Source organism: Aspergillus ibericus, assembly GCF_003184845.1.
Source record: "Aspergillus ibericus CBS 121593 unplaced genomic scaffold BO80scaffold_19, whole genome shotgun sequence".
NCBI classification, from domain to species: Eukaryota; Fungi; Ascomycota; class Eurotiomycetes; order Eurotiales; family Aspergillaceae; genus Aspergillus; species Aspergillus ibericus.
In genome coordinates, this window is record NW_020292117.1 from 1 (window position 1) to 22867 (window position 22867).

General features: G+C 53.0%; 12 protein-coding genes across 12 annotated transcripts; 5 read left to right on the top strand and 7 right to left on the bottom strand.

The window, feature by feature from the left end:
- Nucleotides 1–15: 15 nt before the first annotated feature.
- On the bottom strand, nucleotides 16–1011 carry BO80DRAFT_381570 (short-chain dehydrogenase; the record flags this gene model as incomplete). Its single annotated transcript, XM_025716847.1, has 1 exon — nucleotides 16–1011. One exon carries the CDS (start codon nucleotides 1009–1011, stop codon nucleotides 16–18), a length of 996 nt encoding a protein of 331 aa, XP_025575303.1.
- Nucleotides 1012–1755: 744 nt separating this feature from the next.
- On the bottom strand, nucleotides 1756–3931 carry BO80DRAFT_381572 (putative tubulin-specific chaperone). The gene is made up of 3 exons (XM_025716848.1): nucleotides 3719–3931; nucleotides 3187–3643; nucleotides 1756–3136 (listed from the first exon to the last, which is right to left on the bottom strand). The coding sequence occupies exons 1-3, from the start codon at nucleotides 3885–3887 to the stop codon at nucleotides 1984–1986; spliced, it is 1779 nt and encodes a 592-aa protein (XP_025575304.1). The 5' UTR covers nucleotides 3888–3931; the 3' UTR covers nucleotides 1756–1983.
- A 147-nt stretch (nucleotides 3932–4078) lies between these two features.
- Nucleotides 4079–5141, top strand: BO80DRAFT_406589 (spliceosome assembly protein PRP11). The gene is made up of 2 exons (XM_025717765.1): nucleotides 4079–4119; nucleotides 4184–5141. The coding sequence occupies exons 1-2, from the start codon at nucleotides 4108–4110 to the stop codon at nucleotides 4886–4888; spliced, it is 717 nt and encodes a 238-aa protein (XP_025575305.1). The 5' UTR covers nucleotides 4079–4107; the 3' UTR covers nucleotides 4889–5141.
- A 332-nt stretch (nucleotides 5142–5473) lies between these two features.
- On the bottom strand, nucleotides 5474–7918 carry BO80DRAFT_493502 (serine/threonine protein kinase CBK1; the record flags this gene model as incomplete). The annotated part of the gene is made up of 4 exons (XM_025723820.1): nucleotides 6966–7918; nucleotides 6391–6894; nucleotides 5835–6311; nucleotides 5474–5786 (listed from the first exon to the last, which is right to left on the bottom strand). The coding sequence occupies exons 1-4, from the start codon at nucleotides 7577–7579 to the stop codon at nucleotides 5474–5476; spliced, it is 1908 nt and encodes a 635-aa protein (XP_025575306.1). The 5' UTR covers nucleotides 7580–7918.
- A 426-nt stretch (nucleotides 7919–8344) lies between these two features.
- Nucleotides 8345–10346, top strand: BO80DRAFT_493503 (Tim22-complex subunit TIM54). The gene is made up of 2 exons (XM_025723821.1): nucleotides 8345–8694; nucleotides 8747–10346. The coding sequence occupies exons 1-2, from the start codon at nucleotides 8601–8603 to the stop codon at nucleotides 10087–10089; spliced, it is 1437 nt and encodes a 478-aa protein (XP_025575307.1). The 5' UTR covers nucleotides 8345–8600; the 3' UTR covers nucleotides 10090–10346.
- A 440-nt stretch (nucleotides 10347–10786) lies between these two features.
- BO80DRAFT_355478 (peptide alpha-N-acetyltransferase complex A subunit NAT1) lies at nucleotides 10787–13402 on the bottom strand (the record flags this gene model as incomplete). The annotated part of the gene is given in 3 exon segments (XM_025715759.1): nucleotides 10787–11285; nucleotides 11297–13241; nucleotides 13321–13402. The coding sequence occupies 3 exon segments, from the start codon at nucleotides 13400–13402 to the stop codon at nucleotides 10787–10789; spliced, it is 2526 nt and encodes an 841-aa protein (XP_025575308.1).
- Nucleotides 13403–14031: 629 nt separating this feature from the next.
- BO80DRAFT_455109 (MIX23 family protein) lies at nucleotides 14032–14716 on the bottom strand (the record flags this gene model as incomplete). Its single annotated transcript, XM_025722094.1, has 2 exons — nucleotides 14032–14567; nucleotides 14638–14716. The coding sequence occupies 2 exons, from the start codon at nucleotides 14714–14716 to the stop codon at nucleotides 14032–14034; spliced, it is 615 nt and encodes a 204-aa protein (XP_025575309.1).
- Nucleotides 14717–15254: 538 nt separating this feature from the next.
- BO80DRAFT_355262 (putative formamidopyrimidine-DNA glycosylase) lies at nucleotides 15255–16436 on the top strand (the record flags this gene model as incomplete). The annotated part of the gene is made up of 2 exons (XM_025715746.1): nucleotides 15255–15847; nucleotides 15902–16436. The coding sequence occupies 2 exons, from the start codon at nucleotides 15255–15257 to the stop codon at nucleotides 16434–16436; spliced, it is 1128 nt and encodes a 375-aa protein (XP_025575310.1).
- Nucleotides 16373–17602, bottom strand: BO80DRAFT_424958 (uncharacterized protein). Its single transcript, XM_025719406.1, has one exon. It carries the CDS (start codon nucleotides 17475–17477, stop codon nucleotides 16569–16571), a length of 909 nt encoding a protein of 302 aa, XP_025575311.1. The 5' UTR covers nucleotides 17478–17602; the 3' UTR covers nucleotides 16373–16568.
- A 181-nt stretch (nucleotides 17603–17783) lies between these two features.
- On the top strand, nucleotides 17784–20062 carry nar1 (iron-sulfur cluster assembly protein NAR1). The gene is made up of 2 exons (XM_025719407.1): nucleotides 17784–18103; nucleotides 18177–20062. Exons 1-2 carry the CDS (start codon nucleotides 17996–17998, stop codon nucleotides 19839–19841), a joined length of 1773 nt encoding a protein of 590 aa, XP_025575312.1. The 5' UTR covers nucleotides 17784–17995; the 3' UTR covers nucleotides 19842–20062.
- A 502-nt stretch (nucleotides 20063–20564) lies between these two features.
- Nucleotides 20565–20908, top strand: BO80DRAFT_444857 (Rpo12/RPC10 RNA polymerase subunit family protein; the record flags this gene model as incomplete). Its single annotated transcript, XM_025721459.1, has 2 exons — nucleotides 20565–20773; nucleotides 20884–20908. The coding sequence occupies 2 exons, from the start codon at nucleotides 20565–20567 to the stop codon at nucleotides 20906–20908; spliced, it is 234 nt and encodes a 77-aa protein (XP_025575313.1).
- Nucleotides 20909–21414: 506 nt separating this feature from the next.
- BO80DRAFT_355237 (anthranilate phosphoribosyltransferase) lies at nucleotides 21415–22766 on the bottom strand (the record flags this gene model as incomplete). The annotated part of the gene is made up of 2 exons (XM_025715743.1): nucleotides 21415–22374; nucleotides 22440–22766. 2 exons carry the CDS (start codon nucleotides 22764–22766, stop codon nucleotides 21415–21417), a joined length of 1287 nt encoding a protein of 428 aa, XP_025575314.1.
- Between the last annotated feature and the right edge of the window lie 101 nt (nucleotides 22767–22867).

Here is a 22867-nt window from a genome sequence, read left to right on the forward strand (position 1 = left end):
GGGGGGGGGTGGTGTTTACTCGTTCATACCGACCAATCGTAGGGAAATCTCCCATAGCTTGTGCTCTTTTTCTGGGCTGTACGCGTGCGGGAAATATCCTGGCGCCCATTGTCCCTCACTCTCATCATATGCCCTCGCGATTTGTACGTCCTCGAGATACTTGCCCCCCAGACCGTGAAGCGATTTCGAGGTTGCTCCCCATACCGTCGTGGCTGCGCCCTGCTCGGGACTCTTAAACTGCGGACCTAGGGTAGGGTCGGAGGTAAGTCCGGTCTTCTCTTCCTCTGACATGTGCTGAAGCAATCCGGTCTGGACGCCACCGGGTTGGACGCTAAAGGCGCGGATGTGTTGGGAGGCGTAGCGACGGTCGATTTCGTTGGCGGCCCAGAGCATAGCGCATTTGCTCTGGCCGTAGGCTTTCCATTTCTCGTATTCGCCGTCGAGGTTGATGTTGGAGAAGTTGACTTCTGAGTAGCGGTGGGCGATGGAGGAGAGGAATATCACCCGGGACGGGACCTGGGGCGTGGCGGCGGCGAGGAGGGCAGAACGGAGGAGAAGGAAAAGCAGGAAGTGGCTGAGGTAGTTGGTGCCGAATTGGAGCTCAATGTTGTCCTTGGTGCGTCCTTCGGGCGTGGCCATGATGCCGGCGTTGGCGATGATGATGTTAAGGGTTTGGGTCTTGGATAGGAGTTCAGCGGCACAGGCGCGCACGCTTTCGAGGGATGAGAGGTCCATTTCGAGGAGATGTACGCGCGGTGAGGAGATGAGCTCGCTGCCTAGGGCTTGCTTGGCTTTGTCGAGGTTGCGGGCTGTTAGGTATAGCGTGGCGCCGGTGGTGTAGAGGGCTTTGGCGGTTTCGACTCCAAGGCCGGCTGAGGCACCGGTGATTAGGATTGATCGGTCTGTCAGTTGGCCCTCTAGACCTTCGTCGTGGATGATTTGCATGGCGGTTGGGCGGGCATCGCCTGGACCCTGGGGGTTTCTGTGGACTTGCTCGTAGCGAGTAGTCATGGTGTTGGCCGGGGAGAATTGGAGAATGGCAATGAAGTGGAAGCGTCAGGATATAAAATCTGAAAGATGGATGGGAGGAGGAATGAGAGGGCCTGAGGAGATTTATATGCGCTGAAGACTCCATCATTGTGTCTCAGTGAGAACTGAGACTGACACCCTATTCCATTCTGCACGGAGATAACAAGTATCAGCATGTTTATCCGTTCATCTGAATGTCGCCAAGTATAGTCAACTCTTGCCACAACCTCTCATTGAGCGTATAGATCGTAGGGAACCATGGTTCGCTGGTCGTATCTGCAACTGTCAGCAATTAGTGCCCGATGTGGATCCAGCAATCATCGGACCGAAAGAGAGAAAAACATTATTCGCAATGGCAAACCGAGAGATTCTACCAAATTGTATGCTTCAATCTCAGGGGTTGCCCCATGAAGGGAATAAGGTTGCTTGACGCTAAATGCTGACAGGTCCCTGCACTAGTTCCTCAAAATGAGGGATATAGAAGAAGAAACAATCCTTTGTTATGTCCGATTGAGCCACTGGCGGAGATAAACGATTATCCTTGTTGAGTGAGGGTCATTGCCCCGTAGACATGATTCTTCGATGGCATTCTGCTGACAGGTGCATAAGTAGCGCAGTAGTGCAGTAGCAAGGGTGGCAATTGAACCGATGGCATAGTTTGGAGTAGGTGATGCTACTGGGCCCACAGATAACTATGTTGTAGCTCATGGCTCACACTAAGACAGTACAGCACTTGAATCCTGTGAAGTCAGACTTGTAGCTGTTGAAGGAATGGATAGCTGCAAAATAGGAGTCCGACAATGCGGGAAGAGGAAAAGGAGTGTGGCAGAGCAGACACATGACCCTGGTTCAGGTGACCAGATACAATCCTCGAGTGATTTCATCCCAAAGCAACAATCTAAAGCAAGGGTATTGTTTTCATTATGTGATCACTTGTAACCACACGAATATGTACTAAACTTCCACCCTGATCCTCGCTTCAACCAGATCAGACTGGAACCAGAACCCGATATCTTTCGTGGTATCCACAAGCTCTACCTCTCGTTTGACAAAGCCCGGTTCCTCAAATGTCTTTTCATCCTTCATATCTTCTACCTCGTCCTCACTATCCCAGCCCTCGTCGTCTTCCATCTTCTCTTTGCTGACTGGGTCCAGCTCGTCAGTCTCCCAAATTAGTCTGAAGCTGTAAGGCGGCAGCCCAAATAAACGAGACACAATAGCTTTGACTTGATACGTATCAAACGATCGAGGGACTTCTTTGACTTTGACGGCGCCCTCACCCTGTAGAGTCCCTGTCTGAGAGAGGTGGAAGACCAACTTCACCAGTCGTGCAGCAACAGACCGCGGGTTCACAGCAGCACCTGACCCAGATTCCACTCTCCTGATCACAGGCTGGCCGTACAGATCGCACAGTTCCTCATACCGAGGATGCGCAGCAAGGATACGCGGCTCTGCAGTCTCAGGAAAATCAGATAGCTCCTTTCCGATGAGAGATAGGTAGTACAGCTCGCCATTGTTGCGGTCCTTGGCGGTGATCTTGCCGTAGTTGAGAAGCTGCAGAGAGGCAATGCGCGAGAGCGTCAACATGTATGCTTCGTCCACCGTCATGGGTTTCTCTGGCACCCCTGTGATGTGGGAGGGTCCGATGGACTGGTCATACAGTGGGTTCCCGGATATTCGAAGGGTGTCCAGACCGGGAAATACGGATGGCAGCTGGTTGACAAAATCCCAGGTGGTGATCTTGTTACGGGATATATCGAGGGAGTGGAGGCTGTGTGAGAACTGAAACTCGTCATCTGAATTGTAGATGGTGGAGATGTTGTTTCCGCGAAGGGAAAGATGCTCCAGGTTTGGTAGGGAGGCGAGAGGTTTGATAGAGGATACGGAAGTGAGGTCATTGTTCTCCAGAGTGAGGCGTGTGATGGTACTGGATAGTGGCGTTGCGATCATCGAGATTTGGTTCGCTGAGGCAGAAAGAGAGGCAATGACTGGAAACTGATATGTTAAGGCTGAAATCTCCTCCCAAGTAAGAAGCGTCTCGTCAATATGAAGCGCTGTGACTCCCTCGAACTTCAACCCTTCCTCAAGGGGACCAAGCCGGTTTCCACTGTATCAAATCAGCTCACTCCGCATCATTGATTTCTAGACGATACCCACATCAACTTCAGTCTCTTCAGTAGCTTTGACCGTTCACATATCCGGGCCACAGCACTCCAAGACGCCAACAAATTCTGGCTGAGATCCAGCTCAGTAATTTGTGGACAAGTCTGCTCGATCTCCGCATATGCAGCTTCAAGTTCTTCGGCTGATGCATCATGCCCCAGCACACCGGCTACTCGTTGTCCGTCAAGAAGTACGATCTTCAGTTCCTGGAGCTTAGCAAGCTGCTTCCGGATCTTGTCGAAGCCGACTTCTTCAACAACCTTGCCGCTGATCTCGATCGGCTTAGGCAGAGCATCATCTGTAGCACTCTCGCCCTGCTTCTGTCTAGCTAGTTCTTCTTCCAGGGGCTCGGACGCGTACTTCTCGCGCAGGGCCTCGAGGAACCCTCGAGGTTTATCTGCTGGCCGAGACGGACGCACGAATGACCCTGCCGAAGGATGTTTGCTTTTGCCTGCAATCTATAAGCATTACAAACAGTGACAAAGGTTCTCTCTCTTCTGCGATGTCCAGGAGAGTATGTACCTACATGTGAAATACCTCACCCCGCGATGCTGCCCCGAGTGCTTCCCCCGAGTCGGATCATCCCATTCAACTCCCAACCACTCTCCAGCAGTCCCATCGACTGTCCCCACGTAGCGGATAGTGCACAAGTCCCCAGCATAAGACCGCCGCTGACCTACCTGAGCCTGTTCCATTTCTAAACCGTGGTATCGAGCATCAGACAGCTCCGACCAAGTACCATCCTCCCAGCATGTGACGGATTTCCCAACTCCCCGCTCCACCAATCGCAGCCCGTCCCTCGCTTACATCACTTTTCTGCCTCAGGCATCAACACAACTGCAGCAGCGGAGAACTTCACGGCGATCCAGAACTCGATATCACCTCCACCTCCACCACGAACCCAACACCGGCACCATGGATTACCAGGTTCGCAGACCTCCCATCCCCCCCTCCCACACCACCTAGGCAGCCCCCCACTAACCCCCCCCAGAACCGCGCCGGTTCCAAATTCGGCGGCGGCGGCGTGGCCTCACACTCCGCCACGAACGCCGACCGACGCGAACGTCTCCGCAAACTCGCCCTGGAAACCATCGACCTCGAAAAAGACCCGTACTTCTTCAAAAACCACGTCGGCAGTTTTGAATGTCGACTTTGCCTGACAGTCCACCAAAATGACGGCTCGTATCTGGCCCACACGCAAGGGCGCAAACATCAAACGAACCTCGCGCGGCGCGCGGCCCGCGAACAACGCGAAGGCAAGAACCAAGACCCGTCGTCTCTTCCCGGCGCCATGGGCGTGCAAGTCCGCAAGCAAACAATCAAGATCGGCCGACCGGGGTATAAGATCACCAAGATCCGGGATCCGTTGACGAGGCAGCTGGGCATGTTGTTTCAGTTGCAGTATCAGGAGATCACGCCGGGTGTGACGCCCAAAGTCCGGTTTATGTCGGCGTTTGAGCAGAAGGTGGAGGAGCCGCCGGATAAGAGTTTTCAGTATTTGGTGGTGGCGGCCGAGCCGTATCAGACTTGTGGGTTTAAGTTGCAGGCCAGGGAGATTGATCGCCGGGAGGGCAGGTATTGGACGTGGTTTGATGAGGATAGTAAGGAGTTTTGGGTCCAGATTATGTTTAAGACGGAGAGAGAGGAGCGGTTTTCGGGTGTGCCTGGGTTGGCGCCGATGGAGCCGAAGGCTTGATTGATGGTTGGGGGAGTGAATTGCTTCTATTGTCGCTATTGTTACATTGAAGATGGGCTCTGGGCGTTTCACGGTTTACACGCTGGCAAATAATGTGGCTATTGTTCGTACCTACCATTGCTGTGATTGGGTTGGAGCGGCTTTCATCAAATACCATGCCCTCTTTTGCTTCTAATGATACTGCCATGTCATCAACTTTACTACACGGAATCGGTTAACCGCAATGTAACTGGATTTGGCTAGTACTGCGCTGTCTATAGACTATCCTGCAGTCGCGGCTTCATACATGATTTTCTGATTTCCATCATATGTATCCTTCAGGCTAGATACAGTCGGTAACTAGCAATCGTCGTCTCGCGACACGGATGCAAAACAATAGGTAAGGAAGTGAACAATGCTAGGTCGTGACCAACGGAGGCGAAATGTCAAATGCGCTAGATGCTGATGAAACTGATGCACAAGGTCATCCCGAGACCAGAACCTAAATGCGCCATCGAAAAGCCATCAATGCAAGCCCGCCCGCTCTCGGACTCTTCAATGACGTCCATCGTGGGTTCACCAAACGCTGGGATGTCGACTGTATCCTCAATTTCCCTGGAAAGCGTTGAACGCTTTGTACGTGTACCCGATGAACGGAAGGCTCATCTCTGCCTCCTGCTCGTCCGGCATGGCGCGAGCCTGAGCCCGGTGGATGGCGCTAGTATCCTCCTGAGGAATTTCATCAATCGGGAAGTACGACACGTCAATGTTCGAACTCAGTCTGGGTTCGAAAGGAGCCCGGATGCTGCGCAGTTGCTCCCAGACCACGCCACGGAAGAAGGGGTGGTTCTTGATTTGCGTTGCGCCACCAAATTGGCCACCTTCGCTTCCAACACGGTGTTCCGCATCACACAGGAAACTGTTCCAAATTAGCATTGGGGCATGGGTGCGAGGCGCGCGAACTTACCTCCTGATGAGACCTTCCGAATCGCGCGACAGGGTGAGTTCCTCGGGGAAGTAAAGACACTCTCTCCAGTTCACGATCTTACGGTAGGTGTCGGTGGTGTCTTCTGCGCAGAATGGGGGCCAACCCACGAGGCACTCGAACATGATCGCACCAACGGACCACCAATCGCACAGGTAGGTGTACCCTTGCCCGTTGAAGATCTCGGGGGCAATATAGTCGGGGGTACCAACAGTCGAGTACGCCATGGCACGACGAGACTTTCTCCAGGTGTTGATTTGTCCACGGTTGGACACGGTCAGGTTGATCGCATCGTTGAAGTAACCCGAGTTGCGGTTCTTGTCCTTGGACGTTGAGTTCTTAAGCAGGTTCTGGTAGTAGGAGTTATCGTGGGTCTTCTTTCCTCCCGTGGAAAGACCAAAGTCCGTCAGCTTGACGTGACCGCCGCGATCCAAAAGAATGTTGTCAGGCTTGATATCACTATTGAATAAACTAATCAGCACATGTCGTCTTGGGTGATGCACATTTCGGCATGCAGCAGGCGAGTTTCAGCACTTACCGGTGAAGGAAGCCAAGTTTGTGAACCGCCTCAATCGCCATGACAATCTCTGCCATATAGAAACGTGTGATATCCTCAGAGAAAATCTCGTACTTGATCAACATGGTCATCAAGTCACCACCGGGCAAGAACTCCATCAGCAGATACAAATACGCCGAGTCCTGGAAGGAAGCGTGCAGCTTCACCAACCACGGGTTATCCTTGGAGTCAGCCAGGATATCACGCTCCGCACGAACGTGAGCCAGCTGGTCCTTCTTGAACATCTCGGTCTTGATCAACGACTTCAGTGCATAGATCTTGCCGTCGGTCTTCCTTTGCACCAACTTCACCTCACCAAATGCACCCTTTCCGATGATCTTGATGGTCTGGAAGTTCTGCGGGGTCTCCTTGGTACGCAGGAACCGGAGGAAATTCGACTCTTTCTTCGCAAGCACCTCGGCCTCCTTGCACTTGGTCTCCTTGGGAATACTCGGCTCGCGGATCATCTTGTCCAACTCAGCAGACCTAAGAACAACATTCGAGTCAGCGACACTAGGCCACACAGATGGACCAGGGGTAGGGGCGTGGCTACTCACCGCATGTTGCGATCGCGCGCGCGCTCGATGTTCTCATTGAAGAACACGCTAACCAACTCTTTGGCAGCCTTACCACGCTTGTGGACATTTTCGGAGTATCGCTCGGGATACCGCTGGAGCTCCTCGTTCTCGGCAGGCGTGCGAGGGCTCCGAGGCATAGGGGGCGCCAGGTGACCCGGCTGCTGCTGCCCGGGGGCGGGGGAACCGGCCGTTCGGGGTCGCTGGGCGGGAGAGGCCGAGCGAGCGAAGAAACCCGAGCGAGGAGAGTTCAGATCCTGGTTGGAGAACTGCTGGATCAAGCCGTTGGTCCCATCGTTGGCACTGTACCCCATGCGGGATTGGTAGGCGGGCTGAGGGGACTGCAGGTTCTGGCCGTAATGCGGCTGGCCGTACGGCGCCTGGGCTTGGTAAGGATTGGCCATGAAATAACCGCCTTGAGCATAAGCACCGTTCTGGGCGTCCATATAATCCTGGGGACCCTGGTTCTGGTAGATCGGCTGGGGGAAGGCGGAGGGGGTAGTGGGATAGGCGCGGTTGTTGGCCGCGGCGGCATTGAAACCACGATCATTGTACCCGAAATTCAGGTGGAGACGGTTGTTGTTGTTGGGGTCCATGGTGGAAAACTTCCTCCCCGACTACCAAACGAAAGATAGAGAATGCGGGGGGAGTGGGAGGACTGGACGGAGGAAGGGGAGGCGATAAGGGAAAGAATTGGATGGGAAAGGTTTCCAGGGGGAGGGGAGAAGAGTCCGAAGGAGCGGTGGCCTCAGGAGGCGAAGGGGCTCGACAGGCACTTTCAGGAGCGCTTCTCCGTGTCCCTTAGTTGGTTAGAGAGGGGGAAATGCTGTGGAGAGGCCCAGGCACGGTGGCGGTTGTTTTACAGGCCACGGCACCAGAAGCGGTTCTCACAAAGGACAAAACCCAGTGAGACAGTCAGTAAGGCAATCCGACAAGAACTTGATGCCAATACCACAAATACTGCAACACCTCCCAAAGGGACTATCCCGATCAGCACGGGGGAGGGGGAACCAAAGGGCCCGATCGAGGGTTGGCCCCGCGGCCTGAGGCACGCCGATGTTCCAGACTCGTACGGCACCCGGTTGGTGCCACGAATGCCACCTCCCACCATCCCAGCTGCAGGCTGGCACTCTGCTTCACGGCGATGAATCACTGGTGGTATACAACCTTGCACACGTGCTCAGTTTGACAGTCTGATGCCCCGATTCACCTTGGTACTACAAGAAATGGCAAGGCAGACTGCACTAGACACAAGGAACCTCTCTCACTGGCTAATCCAGGTCGACGGGCGCAGAAGATAACCCCAAGAATTACTGAAAATAATCTACATCCATTCCAATCAACAATTCTCCGCGAACACTGCAAGCGTGAGTTCATGGGGTGCATCTGCGTGCCATCCAAGCCGGGGCTATACTCAGGATCCTGGCCCGGATAAACCTCGTCCCGACGGAGCTGTGCAGTGCATCCCGAACTTTTTCGGTTGCCATACATTTCGCTTCACTATCATGCCATGAGGGAAGGGCTCTTGTTCCCAGTCATCTGTTTTGCGTGCTACTAAGTTGCATTCTATCTATATACCCTAATTCGCTCTGCATCTTTCATCTCCCACCCTCTACCATGGCGGAGTCCTCCAATTCCGCTGCGGCCTCAGGCCCGGCCCAGTCCGCGGCGAACGCTCCCAAGGCTCCCAACCCGGCCTTCAGAATGCTCGGTATAGCCTCTCGTCTACCCTGCCAGTATATACAAACCTAATATAAGCAAAGGCATGCCCAATCTCCGCATGAAACTCCCTTCCCGGAACTGGATGATCTTCTTCACCGTCACCGGCTCCTTCGCCGCGGCTGTAATCTACGACCGTAAAGAGAAACGTCGCGCGCAACGCAAATGGGGTGACCTTGTCGCCCACCTCTCCAAAGAGACTCTCCCCATCGAGCAAACCAGACGCAAAATCACTGTCTTCCTGTCCGCACCCCCAGGCGACGGTCTCCGCGTAGCCCGCGACCACTTCAAGGAATACGTCAAGCCGATCCTCGTCGCAGCGGCACTCGACTACCAAGTCATTGAAGGCAGAAGAGAAGGCGATATCCGTGCTGGCTTCGCGGAGCGCATTCGCAAGTTCAGACGAAAGGCAGGCGAACCCAGCACCGTGGTGGAAGAAACCAATGTCGAGACCATTGTCATGAACGCCAGGACGCAGATGGGCGTGACGGAGGAGCCCGGTCCCAAGGGTGACCTCATCATCGGTCGTCACACATGGAAGGAATACATCCGTGGTCTGCACGAAGGTTGGCTGGGACCTTTGGATCCTCCTCCCCCTCCCCCTACAGAGGAGCCCGCTTTCACCCCCGACGCTGCGGAAACAAGCCCTGCCCCCGAAGGCACACCCGCCACGGAGACCCCGTCAGAGAACAAGCCAGAAGGCGACGCCAACGCCCCCGAGAAGGAAAATAAGGACGAAAAGCCCGCCAAACCCGTCGGCCCAACACCAACCTACCTGTCTCCCACCGACTACTCCTCACAACCCCTCCCCCCGACTCTTCCTCCATCCCTCGAAGGCTCCGTCCCCATCGCCTTCCCCCACCTCCTGGGCTTCCTAAACACCCCCATCAGACTCTACCGATACCTCAACCAGCGCCATCTCGCTGAGAGCGTCGGCCGTGACGTCGCGGCCATGGTCCTCGCCTCCTACAGCCGCCCTTACACCACCGGCTCCTCCAGCGCCGACTCCGCCTCCGACTCCCCCATCGCCACCGCCGACGACACCCTCGGCATCACCTACGAACAACAAACCATCCTCGAACACGAAGAAAAAGAATGGCACAAGTCCGTCCACCGCAAGGACGAAGCCAACCCGGACAAGGAACGCGAATGGCTGAACGACATCGTCCTCGACCCCCGCATCGCCTCCCGCATGCACCGCTACACAATCTCCCCGGAGGAAGAAGCCCGGGCTCAACGTATCTTCGACGGCCAGGAATACATCCTCGGCGAGGAGCGTCCTGCCCCTGTCCCCTTCTGGAAGCACATGTGGGTTAAATACGGGTACGGCGAAGACGAGGAAACTCTGAAGAGGAAGCCTATCCTCGGTAACCTCGACGAGGAGTAAGTATTCGTTTGAATATGAAGTGGGGACAAGTCATCATAAATAGAAATTAGATTTCTCTATCTGTGTCGGGTTATGGGTATATAGACCACATCTATGTCTGCCTATTTCTTCCTTTCTTTCTTTCCGTCTGTCTGGGTGATACGAATCATTGCATGGGAAACGTGTCTATTCGGTTCGGTTCAGTTGTATTGTTCTATATGTACTATCATCTCCTTTTCACTGTATATTAGTCCAATTCAAGATACTCTTGAACATCGAACTGCTTTTGCATACCTAGACATATTGGTCCATTTGAGTGACTGCAGTAGTCCACCACAATACTAGTGTATGATATTTTAAACCGCTCTACTAGGAACCACCTATAACTCGATATAGTACTAGTGTTCGTATTGACACAAGGAGTAAGTATGCCTTGATGAATTTTTTTTAGCTCAGAGGTCTAGTGCGCTCATACTAATAGTTGAGAGCAATTTTTGCCGTGTATGACTTTGGTTCTCTCCCCCGTCACACCCTACCTGGGTTAGAGTACCTGCCAAATATGTACTGTACGTCCAGGTATCCAGCACAACAACGGGTTGTGGTTGTTTGGTTCTAAGGATAAGGAAGAAGCTAACTAGAGACAAAGAATGGTGTCTTTTGCGCCAATCATGTTACAGGTCAAATAAAGCAGGTTAAGTCCCGGTTGTTGGTGTGTCTCTTAGTCGACACGGAACAGGGTGGCCTCAGGCCACTTGCTGCTGGCCTTCTGGGCATAAGCAGCCTTTGCGGCTTGGTTGCTTCCCCACTCGTTCAGCAGCTCCAGACCTGCAAGGGCTGTCTCGATGGTGATGTCCTTGGAATCGAGGGTGGAGGTGAGATCCTGTTCGCACTGAGGCTTGGAGTCGGGCTTCAAGAGCTGACGGCAGGTGAGGCCGGCTTGTTGGTGAGAGACGCTCTCCTTGTGGGTGGAGAGGAAGGAGTCGTTCCACTCCTCGAGGTTTTGGCCCTTGGGGAGCAGGGTCTCGAATTCGGCGTTGACAACCTCGGCCACTTGAGGTGCGAGCGGCTCGGAAAGGCTATCCAAAGCCTTGCGGAATCGGAGGGTTTGGACGTGAAGAGTCGGGTGGGATGCGTCGATGGCGTGGATTGCGCTGAGGCACTTGAGGGCAAGTGCATGCTTACCTGGATTTTTGGTTAGTTGATCCGATATTTTGCGCCTAGGGGGAACATGCCTCTTCTAAGGTAAACCTCGAACCCAAGACTCTGCGCCTCAATGCTCTTAGGGCTAAGCTCCAGCAGGGGAGTCAAGAACTTGGTCGCATCCTTGAGCGGGTCTTGCGTCTGAACAAGCTTGTTGCCCAGCGGGTCAGGGTCTTCCTTCTTCACTTCGCCGTCAACATTCTTTGTGCTTGCTGCCTTTCTGGCCTCACGCTTCTCCGCCTCGAGCTTCTCCAGACGTTGTTGCTCCTTCTTGGCCTTCTTGACAGCCTTCTTGCGTTCGTTGTCGTCATCGGCAGAGCCGTTGGGCAGCGGTCCATGGGCCAGGTCTGGCTGGTCGTGGAGAAGGATGTATGACTTGATGGCGGAAACAGCCATCCGGGTGTAGAACGGGTGCTCACGCAAGCGGTCTTCCCAGCGAACCATGTCCACATACGCACGGATCATACCCTTGCGAAGGGAGAAGCTGTGGAAATCGAATTGATCCTCTTGCCAGGTGTCGAAGATGTTGTACACGGCATGGAATCGCTTCAGCGCGAGGCCAAGCTTCTTCTGGCGCAGGTAGGCCTCACCATCCTCAGTCAGGTACCAAACACATTGCATCTCGTGGAGATCGCCCAAGGCTCCGCCAACAGTTTCATTGCGAGTGAACTTGCTCATGTTGTCAAGGCCCTTATCGTTTTCGTTGTTACGAAGTTGATACTTGGCAGCCTTCGAGTTGATGTGACGATCCTTTTCATCCAGCTGCCTGGCCTTCTCCATCTCCTCTGCCGCCTTCTCCAGGTTTCCGTAGTGCTTCCATATCCTCGCCTTGGTCAACTGATACTCAACGGCTTTGGGCGACAGCTCGATGGCCTTGTCGACATTCGCCATGGCCTTAGACAAGTCGCGGCTCAGGGAGTAGTTGTAGTGTTGGGCGAGGAAGTAGTAGGAGGAAGAAAGGAAATCAGTCTTGTCGGCATCCGACTGACCTTCCGCGGACGTCGTCGCGACGTACCCTTCAACCAGCTCCTGCACCGTGTCGCGCTTGGCCGGGTTGCTGTAGAGAGACTTGATGTTGGCAAAGAGGGAGGGAACGCCCTTCTTGAGCATGCGCTGCAAGTAGACATCGGCAGCCTGCTTGAAGTCATCACCTTCCAGGAAATCCAAGGGGATTCTGCGAGGTGCATCACCACGGGGGTTCTTCTCCACCCACGAATCGTAGACGGCCTTCTGGGTTTTGTGGTCATCACTAGCAATGCCCTTGGCCCGGATCAAGGCGTCGTAGTAGAGCGAGTTCTCTGGGTTCCGGTCGAGGAGGGCGGTGTAGGCTGCCTCTGCTTCGGCCTTCCGGTCCAGTCGCAAAAGGTAGTCTGCCTTCAGCTCCATCACAGCAAGAACGTCCGAAATTCTGTGTCCAAACTTCTCAAGATGCTCCAGCGCCTGCTCCACCTTACCGGCCTCGGCCATAATCGTGTTCTTGTACAAGACGGCTTCCGAGTGCTCCATATCTGAGGTTGGCGGGGGAATCTTCAGCGTCTCCTCGTACGTTGTCAACACTTTCTCGGCCTCCTCGAGATCCCCAGATAGGTGGTGTGCAATCGCGAGAGCGGTCCAGTTCTGCCGGAATCCGGGGCGAGCCTGGAGCATAGTTTTCCTGCTCTGTATGTAGCCTTGGTAATCGCGCATTTGCATCTGCAGCAGCGCAAGGTCCCGCTGGATGGGCTGAGACTCGGGCTCAATCCGCAGAGCAAACCGGTATGCCTTGATGGCCTCCTCGTAGTTCTTTTCTGCCCGGTACAGCAATCCATACACGTGCCAGCAGATGTGCGACTTCATATCGTTCTTCAGTGCTTCCTTGGCCAGCACAAAGGCCTCCTCTTGCTGTCCCATGTTGCTCATGATAAGAGCCTTCATTGCCAGGGTGTCGCCATGGTTCGGGTTCTTCTTGAGAATCTGTTCAGCGGTCTTGATACCTGTCCGGAGTATAGCAGAGTTAGCTTTCCAGCCCACTTGCGGAGACCTCCAGCGTGTCCAAATGGAATCGCAACCCACCCTTCTTATGTTGCTTGTTCTCGTAGTGGCGAACCACTTGGCGAAACAAGGACGCATCCTTGGAGTTCAATGGTTGCGGCATGGTGATTGTGGTGGCCGGTGGTGGTCAGTGAAGGACTTGCCAAGTGACTGTGCGAAGACGGAAGCTTGAAGTGCGCGGGGAAGGAATGACGATGGCCGACGATTAGTCGATCAGGCAGCGATAAGCTATGGCCAACACTCCGACAAGATGCACGTCTCAGGGGGTATAACAATGTAACCCCTGCCCGATCCTCGAATTCACCAGTTCGGGCGGCTCGAATGGTATTCCTGATGCGGTCACTCTCGAAGGTTCTTGCCGACCGCCGTCCTCGAGGGCAGCCCGGCACCAGTCGAAATTATTATCCGAGCGGCCTGGCTGCATCTGCAACGCCCACCTCTGCCATGGTCGCCGAATTACTCTCCGATGCCCTTATAGATGGTTGATATGGAAGCTGATACTCTCGTTACACTGGAGGTTTTTACGCATGAGCTGGGTACTAGCCAGGGTTCCAGTCCGGACCCCAGTTCCAACAACGAACGCCTTTAACATGCAATATCTTACAATATCATGTACATATGGAATCAGCCCATAAGAACCAAAGTCAGTCATCTGCCAGTAGGAAGCCGAAAGTAGCTACTCCCGGGATACCTAGAGGGCTGTTGACGACAACCCATGCCGTGCTGACCAGATCATTCTGTTGACGGTGGCGCTGGCTTCTGCTGTTTATTCTCACGCCATTTATTGAGAGCTTCTTGCCAGGTTTCCGACGAGTCACTACATCTGTCGGATACCAAACCCCATGTGCGCGCGCGTATGATTTCTTCGACGCCCCGTTGAGTCCGAACGAGGTTTGCCAATGACTCCGTTCGTGCCTCCCGAGGCAAGAAACGGGCCGTGTATGGGTCTAGCCGGTCGTCGACAACGCGCTCACGGTCTAGAGCAGATTCCGTCTGTCGGAGAATGAGATCCGGGTCTTCCGGATCAGGGCTCGTAGCCACCCCGGCGCAGTAGTTCAGCACGTCCGAGCGAACCTGCCATGACGGAAACAAAACATTATTCTTGAAGCCCTGGCAAGCAGCGGCGTCGATCTGTTTCCCTTCTCCAGCGTCTACTTGGCGAATGGCTGTTGATGAGGGGTCAAAACCTTGTCGGGCTGGGTCGTACAATGCATTGAGGTTTTGCGTGATCGAATCATCGATGGTTGACCTGGAAATCCGTAGAAAATCTATACGGCAGCTCAGATACTGATTAGCCTTGTGATATTGCCATCCGACGGTGGCCATGGCTGGACATACCTCTGAGCAACCTCTCGTTGAAACAGAATTGTGGAGCTAACTGAGGAGCCGACGTCAACGTCGACGATTCTCGAGACATTTTCTGATCCTCGACCTTTCCAGAATCACGGGTTGACCTGGAGGTTTCCTTCCAAAACCACTCCACTTTGGAGGCTGTATGCTATAATCACGCCACTAGCGAGCTGTATGGTAAGGTAGATTGAGCGGCGGGAATATAGAGCGTTGTCCCGACCGACGTAGCTTAGAAAACCGAGAATAACGATACGTCTTAAAGTACCAATGGGCTAGGCTAACAAGAAAGTAGCATGCGGTGTCATAGGCAAGCCTCCCCTCAGTGCCTACTAGGAAGTGGAAGTTCCTACGAGGCTCGGCCCGCGTGCCGTATTTCGTTCTGGGGATCCTGTAGATTGCCTGAACCGGTTAGCATCCTGGAATCACGGGACTACGTGATTGTCGACGCGTGCCTCGACATTCAGCACCACCTTCTCCTAGAGCAAGGCGATTCTTAACTCGAGTCCGCTTGCACCATTGAATTGATTGGAAAGAGCACATTTGTGTATACGGGTTGTTTCCACATTATACTAACCATCCAGACATAAGCTTCAATCTTGGACGCCATGCCCGAGCTAGCGGAAGTGTCGCGCATAGTTCATTTCCTTCGCCAACATCTCGTTGGCAAGACCCTCTCCAAGGTGTCTGTGCAGAATGATGATATCATCTATGGCAAAGCCGGGACCACCGCCGCTGAGTTTCAAAAGGCAATGGAAGGGAAGAAAGTGGTCGGTGCCGGACAACAGGGCAAGTACTTTTGGCTTGCCATGTCATCACCGCCTCATGCTGTAATGCATTTTGGCATGGCGGGCTGGCTGAAAATTCGAAATGCCGACACATATTACTATCGGACAGACAAGCCGGAAGATAAGGAGTGGCCGCCCAAGTATTGGAAGTTCTTGCTCGAGACCGATGAGGACCCTAAGACAGAGGCTGCTTTTGTTGATTTTCGCCGACTTGGGAGAATTCGACTGGTGGACTGCCCTGCAGAAGAGATCCGCAAATACAGTCCACTGAAAGAGAATGGGCCGGACCCAGTTGCAGATAAAGATATTGTGACGGAGGAGTGGCTAGCAAAGAAGCTAAGGAGCAAGAAGGTTCCCGTGAAAGCCCTGCTCCTCGACCAGGCGAATATAAGCGGGATTGGGAACTGGATGGGGTATGTGCCATGTTGATTATACAGTCTGAAGTTTCAAGGCTGACTGGTATCCAGAGACGAAATACTGTATCATGCCAAGATTCACCCTGAGCAATACAGCAACACTTTGAATGATGACCAGATCAAGGAACTCCACTCCGCACTACACTACGTCTGCTCAACATCTGTGGATCTACTGGCGGATTCTGAAAAGTTTCCGGCCGACTGGTTGTTCAAGCATCGCTGGAGTAAAGGCAAGAAGAATGCCTCATGTATGCTGCCAAATGGGGAAAAGATTACTTTCCTTACGGTTGGCGGCAGAACCAGTGCAGTGGTCCCAAGCGTGCAGAAGAAGACGGGATCAGTAGCCAAAGATATCAGCAGCGACGATGTTAGCAACGCGCCAAGTAAGTCTAAGCGGAAGCGGGCACCAGCAATAAAGGAAGAGAGCGAGCCCGACACCAGCGAAGAGGATGCCAAACCCAAGAAAACGGAGCCCAAGAGACAAAACAGGAAATCTATCAAGACTGAAGACGAAGATGAGGCGAAGACTAAGCCGGTAGAAGCCGAGCCCTCCAACAGGAGGCGCTCGAGCCGGCTTAGGAAATAGAATATTCATAGATTGCGCTCTTTGGTATGGACACTCTAATCGTTGTATCTGCGGATACACTGGAAATAGGACCTGTGAAGAACCATTTCAGAGATCGTCATCTGTTCTATACCCTTCTGCCCGTCTACTTGTTCAAACCTTCAACCCATGCAGCCTCTCTCGGAAAACATCAAAATTGCTGTCTCCCTGGGCAACTTTAGACATGTCATCCAAGACCGCAAACACGATCTTTTCCCACCACCCTTGAAATTCACGTTCTTGCAAGACCTCGGACCAGCACTCCGCTACCTCAGCATTTGGGTTTGCGAATGCGCCACAACCCAGGGCGCCTAGAACAATTCGCCGATGCTTCTTATACCCTGATATGCGGAGAATGGTCCGCATCTTATCTTTCGTCAAATCTCGATCAGAACTGTGTTTATAACTTGGTGGAGTTGTCGAATCATCCACCTCTGGTTCTTCCAGCGCGGCCACACTGATCACGCTCACCACGGGAAGAAGCTCGGGCTTTTGCAGATCCATCAGCCCGTGCCCTTGCGTGAAGCTTTCACGAAATACGACAACTGTTGGAGAGTAAATGGAGTCCCGTTGTCCTATTGGATAGTACCGTCGTTTAAGGGTCGAGCTGAGGCTGCTTCGATAGCAAAGAGCTTCTTCCTGGGCCATAGCTCCATTAAGCCAACCACCGCCTGGATTTCTTTCATTGGCCATATTCAAAACGCACACATTCTGCATGTCACTTTGCCGGAACTGTCTGACATGATTGCTAAGCCTGATTGCGATGTCGAATGTGTCTCCGAATAGGACTTCGACATAGGTGGATAGCTTTGGGCTGAACCTTGGATTCAAGGCCGGGTATCTGCTGCGTGGACAGTATTGTGCCGTTGGGGGTGCCTGAGGCACTACGCTCAATATGCCGGGAAGGAGTGCTTGTGTTTCCTCTGCAGTCGATCTCAATATTGTTCTCCTATCAGTTTTGGTGACAGGCCGGGGCCGCCTATTCACGGGTCGAAAATAATCCGGTAACAACTTCGGACTCATTGTACTATGTTTCTAGCCTGCTGTGAATATTCAAATTCTCCAGGAGAATTTATATGACCGTCCAAAATAGTTTCAACTGCATCTCACATGACTTTGATCCGACTGACTTAGGCAGCAAGGCTGGGAGATGAAGCTAGCGTTGATCGGCCGCCTAAATCGTATTCGAGGGGCAACACGAAGGCGCGGCAGAACACGGGTGCCTGTCGGGCGGAGCCCGCAGGCGGTGAGCTTATCAGCGCCGATCGCGGGGCAGCCGATAAGTACTGTACTCAGAAGGGTTCGTCGCCACTGCGATGACAAAGCATCCATCTTTCCCTCACTCATAGTCACAGTTACATTTCTTCCTCCTGCCACATTTACTGTGAACGGATATTGCTTCTCACTTTTGAATTCAACCTGAAGCTTTCACGGCGTTGAATTAGCCATTCGGTGTTGTCGCACAAGCATCTGAGGCCGCCGCGGAGTGGCGTTCGTCCTATATCTGCTCATCTAGCTTGGAATCTTGGACTTCCGCCACAATGAGTGCCATTCTGTCAGCAGACGACTTGAATGATTTCATTTCTCCGGGAGTCGCGTGCATTAAGCCTGTGGAAACACTCCCTGTAAAGGATGCTTCGAAATCAGACGTATGTATTTAGGTCTCTTCTTCATCGTCCCCCACTTTATCCAATGAATGCACGCTGATTTATAATCTATCAGAATCCCTACGAGGTGACCACAGAAGACAAGGTTGAGCCTGAAAATCTTCCTCCAGCACAGATCTCATTAACAGACTGCCTTGCATGCTCTGGTTGTGTCACTTCTGCCGAGGCCGTGCTCATTTCGTTGCAATCGCACGCCGAAGTCCTTAATACCCTGGATGCGCATCCCGAGCTCCCACTAAGCCATGAAGATGGAAGATCCGCACATGAACTCGTAACGACGAATGAAGGTCGGGTGTTCGTCGCAAGTGTCAGTCCTCAGGTGAGGGCAAGCTTAGCAGCGACCTACGGGATTACGGAGAAGGAAGCAACATACTTGATTCATCAGTTCCTTAGTGGACCCCAGGGTTTGAAGGCAGGGGGCAAAAACGGCAGCGGTTTTACATGGGTTGTTGATACTAATGTCCTGCGTGAAGCGGTGTTGGCTCTTACAGCGGACGAAGTCAGCGAGACTCTGACATGTAATATGGGGTCCTCTGGTACAGACGGCGCACTTCCGAAGCGGCCTATTCTCTCCTCCGCATGTCCCGGCTGGATCTGCTATGCTGAGAAAACACATCCATTTATTCTTCCTCACTTGTCTCGACTTAAGTCCCCGCAGGCGCTGGCAGGCACGTTCCTAAAGACCGTTTTAGGCAAATCACTCGGAATTTCAGCTTCTTGCATTTGGCATTTGGCCATCATGCCTTGCTTCGATAAGAAACTCGAAGCCAGTCGCGAAGAGCTCACTGATGCCTCGTGGATGTCTGCGAAGGACGAACATCATACCCCCGTTCGTGACGTTGACTGTGTAATCACTACGCGCGAGCTACTCAGTCTCGCATCATCCAGAGGCATCTCTCTGCCTAACCTACCGTTAAAGCCCCTTCCTCAATCTTTCACACCACCATTCCCCGACAAGACTTTGAATGGATTCTTGTTTGCCAAAAGTTCTCCGAGACAGACCGCCGCTGCAGGTACATCCGGAGGTTACCTTCACCACGTCCTTGAAACTTTCCAAGCACGGAATCCAGGCAGTGAGATCGTGACTCAACGAGGCAGAAATGCCGATGTAGTTGAGTACGTCCTCATGTCGTCTGAGCGCACGCCTATCCTGAAAGCAGCACGCTATTACGGTTTCCGGAACATCCAGAACCTTGTCAGGAAGCTCAAACCTGCACGGGTATCGCGACTCCCGGGCGGTAATCGCCGGCAGCCTGTTGGACGGGCTGCTGCGGCCGCCGGTTCTGGCACGGATTACGCCTATGTAGAAGTCATGGCATGCCCTGGAGGCTGTACAAACGGAGGGGGACAGATCCGCATTGAGGATGCTCGCGAAGCTACTTCTAACACACAGCCGGGAGAAGTGCCTGACTCGTCGTCGAAACCGACACCACATGAGCAACGCACCTGGCTTGCGCGTGTGGACGAGGCATATTACTCTGCGGAATCGGATTCCGAACATGAAGTTGGCAACCAGTCGCAGTCTCTTTCCATTCTGGAGAAGGAAGACAAGGTTCATAGTGCCTTGCGCTATTGGTCTGATTTTATGGGTATTCCTCTTTCGAAGCTGGCCTATACTACATATCGCGAGGTGGAGAGCGATGTCGGCAAAAACCAGCCTGCTGTGAATGATACTACCCGCGTGGTCGAACTTGCCGGGAAGATTGGGGGTGGTTGGTAGTTCACTTGCTTCTTTAACGTTATGATATACCCTGTGATATTCTGGATGACATTGAGGACATGCGTGCATTTACTCCATCGGGCAAAAGTCTATGCATGGGCTGCATCGGATATAGAGAGATACCAAGTTTTTCTTGTTGGTTCCAGCTGGTTTGCTTTATATATGCTGATCGTATATGGGTGTATATTGTTTATATAGATATTATTCTAGCAGCTTGCAACTGATTAAATGTAACTGAAAAATCCGATCAGTAACATTAAGTCACGTAGGTTATACGAAGGCCAGAATCTATAGTGAGATTCTACTATGGACAAGCCCGTCAGTTCATGGCCTACAGAGCTTGGAAAAATTTCCAACAGAATTTTATCCCTAATTCAAAGAAAAGCCTGCAAGCACGATCATAATTATCTTCCATACCTGAAAAAAGCACTTACAAATCCACGATCGCTCCCAAACATCCCACATATACACCCAACCCCCATAACAACACAGACACAACCCGCTTACTAACCAACCCCAACCAATCCCACCCTAACCGCATCCGGCAACCCAACCCAGCCCTCCGACAAAAAAGTTCCAGAACAAACCATCATACTAACCTCCAGCGCCTCAAACTTCCCCGACACTCAACCAACCAACCCACCTACCCACCCTTTCAACAACAGCGAACCTCCAACCCTCCTACACCCTACGAATCCGATACAAAAGAAAGAAATCCCCAGCATGTCCCGCGAACAATACCAAGTGCCCAACATGGGCGGCCAGAACGCCTTCAGCGGTGATGGCATGGGCGCTGGCGCCGGCTCCCTGGATGGTCCGGTGGTCGCGTACCTGTGCGGCGAGTGCAATTCGCGTGTTTCGTTGAAGAGAGGAGACCAGATTCGGTGTAAGGAGTGTGGGCATCGGGTGTTGTATAAGGAGAGGACGAAGAGGTTAGTTTTATCCATCCCCTCTTTCTCTTTCCCGCCGGGTATTTGTTGTGTGTTGTGGGGTGGGTTTGGGAATGAATGAATGGATGCTGACGTGGTGTTTGTTTGTATAGAATGGTTCAGTTCGAGGCGCGGTGAATCGGTTTGATTTGATTTGATTTGGTGGGATGGGATGCGATGCGACGTGCTGTGCTGTGGGGTGCACGGAATTGGAGGAAGGTGTGATTGGGCTTGCGCCTGGTCTTGTTTGCTTGGTTGTCGTTTACGATGATGTGCATTTGGTGGCGCTTGGGAGTTTGCTTTTCGTTTCTTGGAGGATTTTGTTTTGTTGGAACAAGTTGGGATGGGGTGCTTGTTGGAGGGTAGTTGGAAGGATGCGCGAAGGACTTTTCTTGTCGAGAACGGTTACAGTTGCAGTTGCTTGAGGTCAATACGTTGTCCAGGCAATTTACTCGTATTCCCAAGGATTATACCATGACTTTGTCATAGTCTATGCGCGATGGCGGTTACAGCTACCCTGTATTATCCCTAAATACCCGAAATATCTATATTCAAGCTATGGTATTTCATTCCCGGCAGAGAGTCCTGGGAAACAGAAAGTGGGAGAAGACGAGAATCAGAAAATATATTCTCAAACGGGCACCTTACAGTTTGTTCGTGACTTCGACGAACTTCTCGAAGGACTTGAGCGCAGCACCGCTCTCGACGGCCCACCGGGCTCGCCGGACACCCTCCTTCCAGCGCCCGCCACCGGGGCCACGCTCGGTGATGACCTGACCGTCATCGCCAGGGCCCATGTTGCTAGTGTCCGCTTCGCAGATACCCGACACCGTCAGAAGGGCAGCCACGTTCATGAGCACGAAGCTCAGGATTGGGTCGTCACGAGGCAGCTCATTTCGCAGAATGCTCATCAGCTTGGCTGCGTTGTCCTTGGGCATCTTTCTGCCGCCCACTTCGGAAAGAGGGTGGGTTGGCAGGCCAAAGTCGGACGGCTGCAATTGGAAGGTCTCCATCTTGACCAAACTGCGGGGGACCTCTTCGTCATCACAGGAGCAATCATCATCATGGGAGTTGTCATACGCGGGGTTAGGATATTCCGACAATTGCCAGCAGTTTGTCTTTCCTGCGCAGCTGATCTCGTCCAAATCCTCTTCACCGCAAATAACCAACGCCTTCTTGCAGCCGTTCTGTCGCAAAGCCTCCACAAACACCGGTCCCAAGCTCTGGTAGGCCACACCAACAACACGCGCCTCGATGGCCCAATCGACTGGGTTGGCGAGAGGTCCCATCAGATTGAAAATTGTCCGAAGTCCGAGTCCACGACGCACCGGGTCCGCGTACATCATTCCAAAGTGGAAGTTGGGGGCAAAGAGGAAGGAGTAATTGGTCTCGGCGTAGACCTGGCTTAGGTTCTCAGCAGTGATTGCGCCAATCTTCGGGGGAACAGGGGTAACAGCGTTCAGGACATCGGCGGATCCGGAGAAAGAGGTCTGCGCGCGGTTGCCGTGTTTGGCGGTCATGAGGAGAGGGGAAGCGATGATCGAGGAGGTCGTGGAAATGTTGAAGGTAGAATGCGAATCTCCACCGGTACCAACAATATCGCACTAGAGAACACCAAGATATTAGCTGTATGCTCCAATTGAGTGCTAGATACGGCTGCGTCACTCACCAGACCACCCCTGTAGTTGCCCTCCTTCTTTGCCCGCGACTGGATAGCAGCCTTCAAGCTAGGCCGGTCGACCTGGCGAGCGGCCTCGCGCATGCGGTGGGAGCATTTGGCAATGACTTCCGCATCACGATCCAATCCCGTGGAATGCAAGAGCGTCAGAAGAGCTGCTGTCTGAATGTGCGAGATCCCATCTTCGAAAATCAGCGCGAATGCTGAAGCAATCTCAGAAGCTTCAACTCGACGTTCCGTAGCGGGGTAGGCGAGTCTCTTGAGGAGGGGTGAGATAGAGACATGCTGCGGCTTCTGGTCGTGGGTTTGGGCGGACATTTTGCCTTGAGGTAGAGCCACCGGTGGTCGAACACTGAGAAGACTCCTATATAGTCAATTGAGTCACAATTTCCTCTCAAGGCCCCTCAAGATAAGGAAGT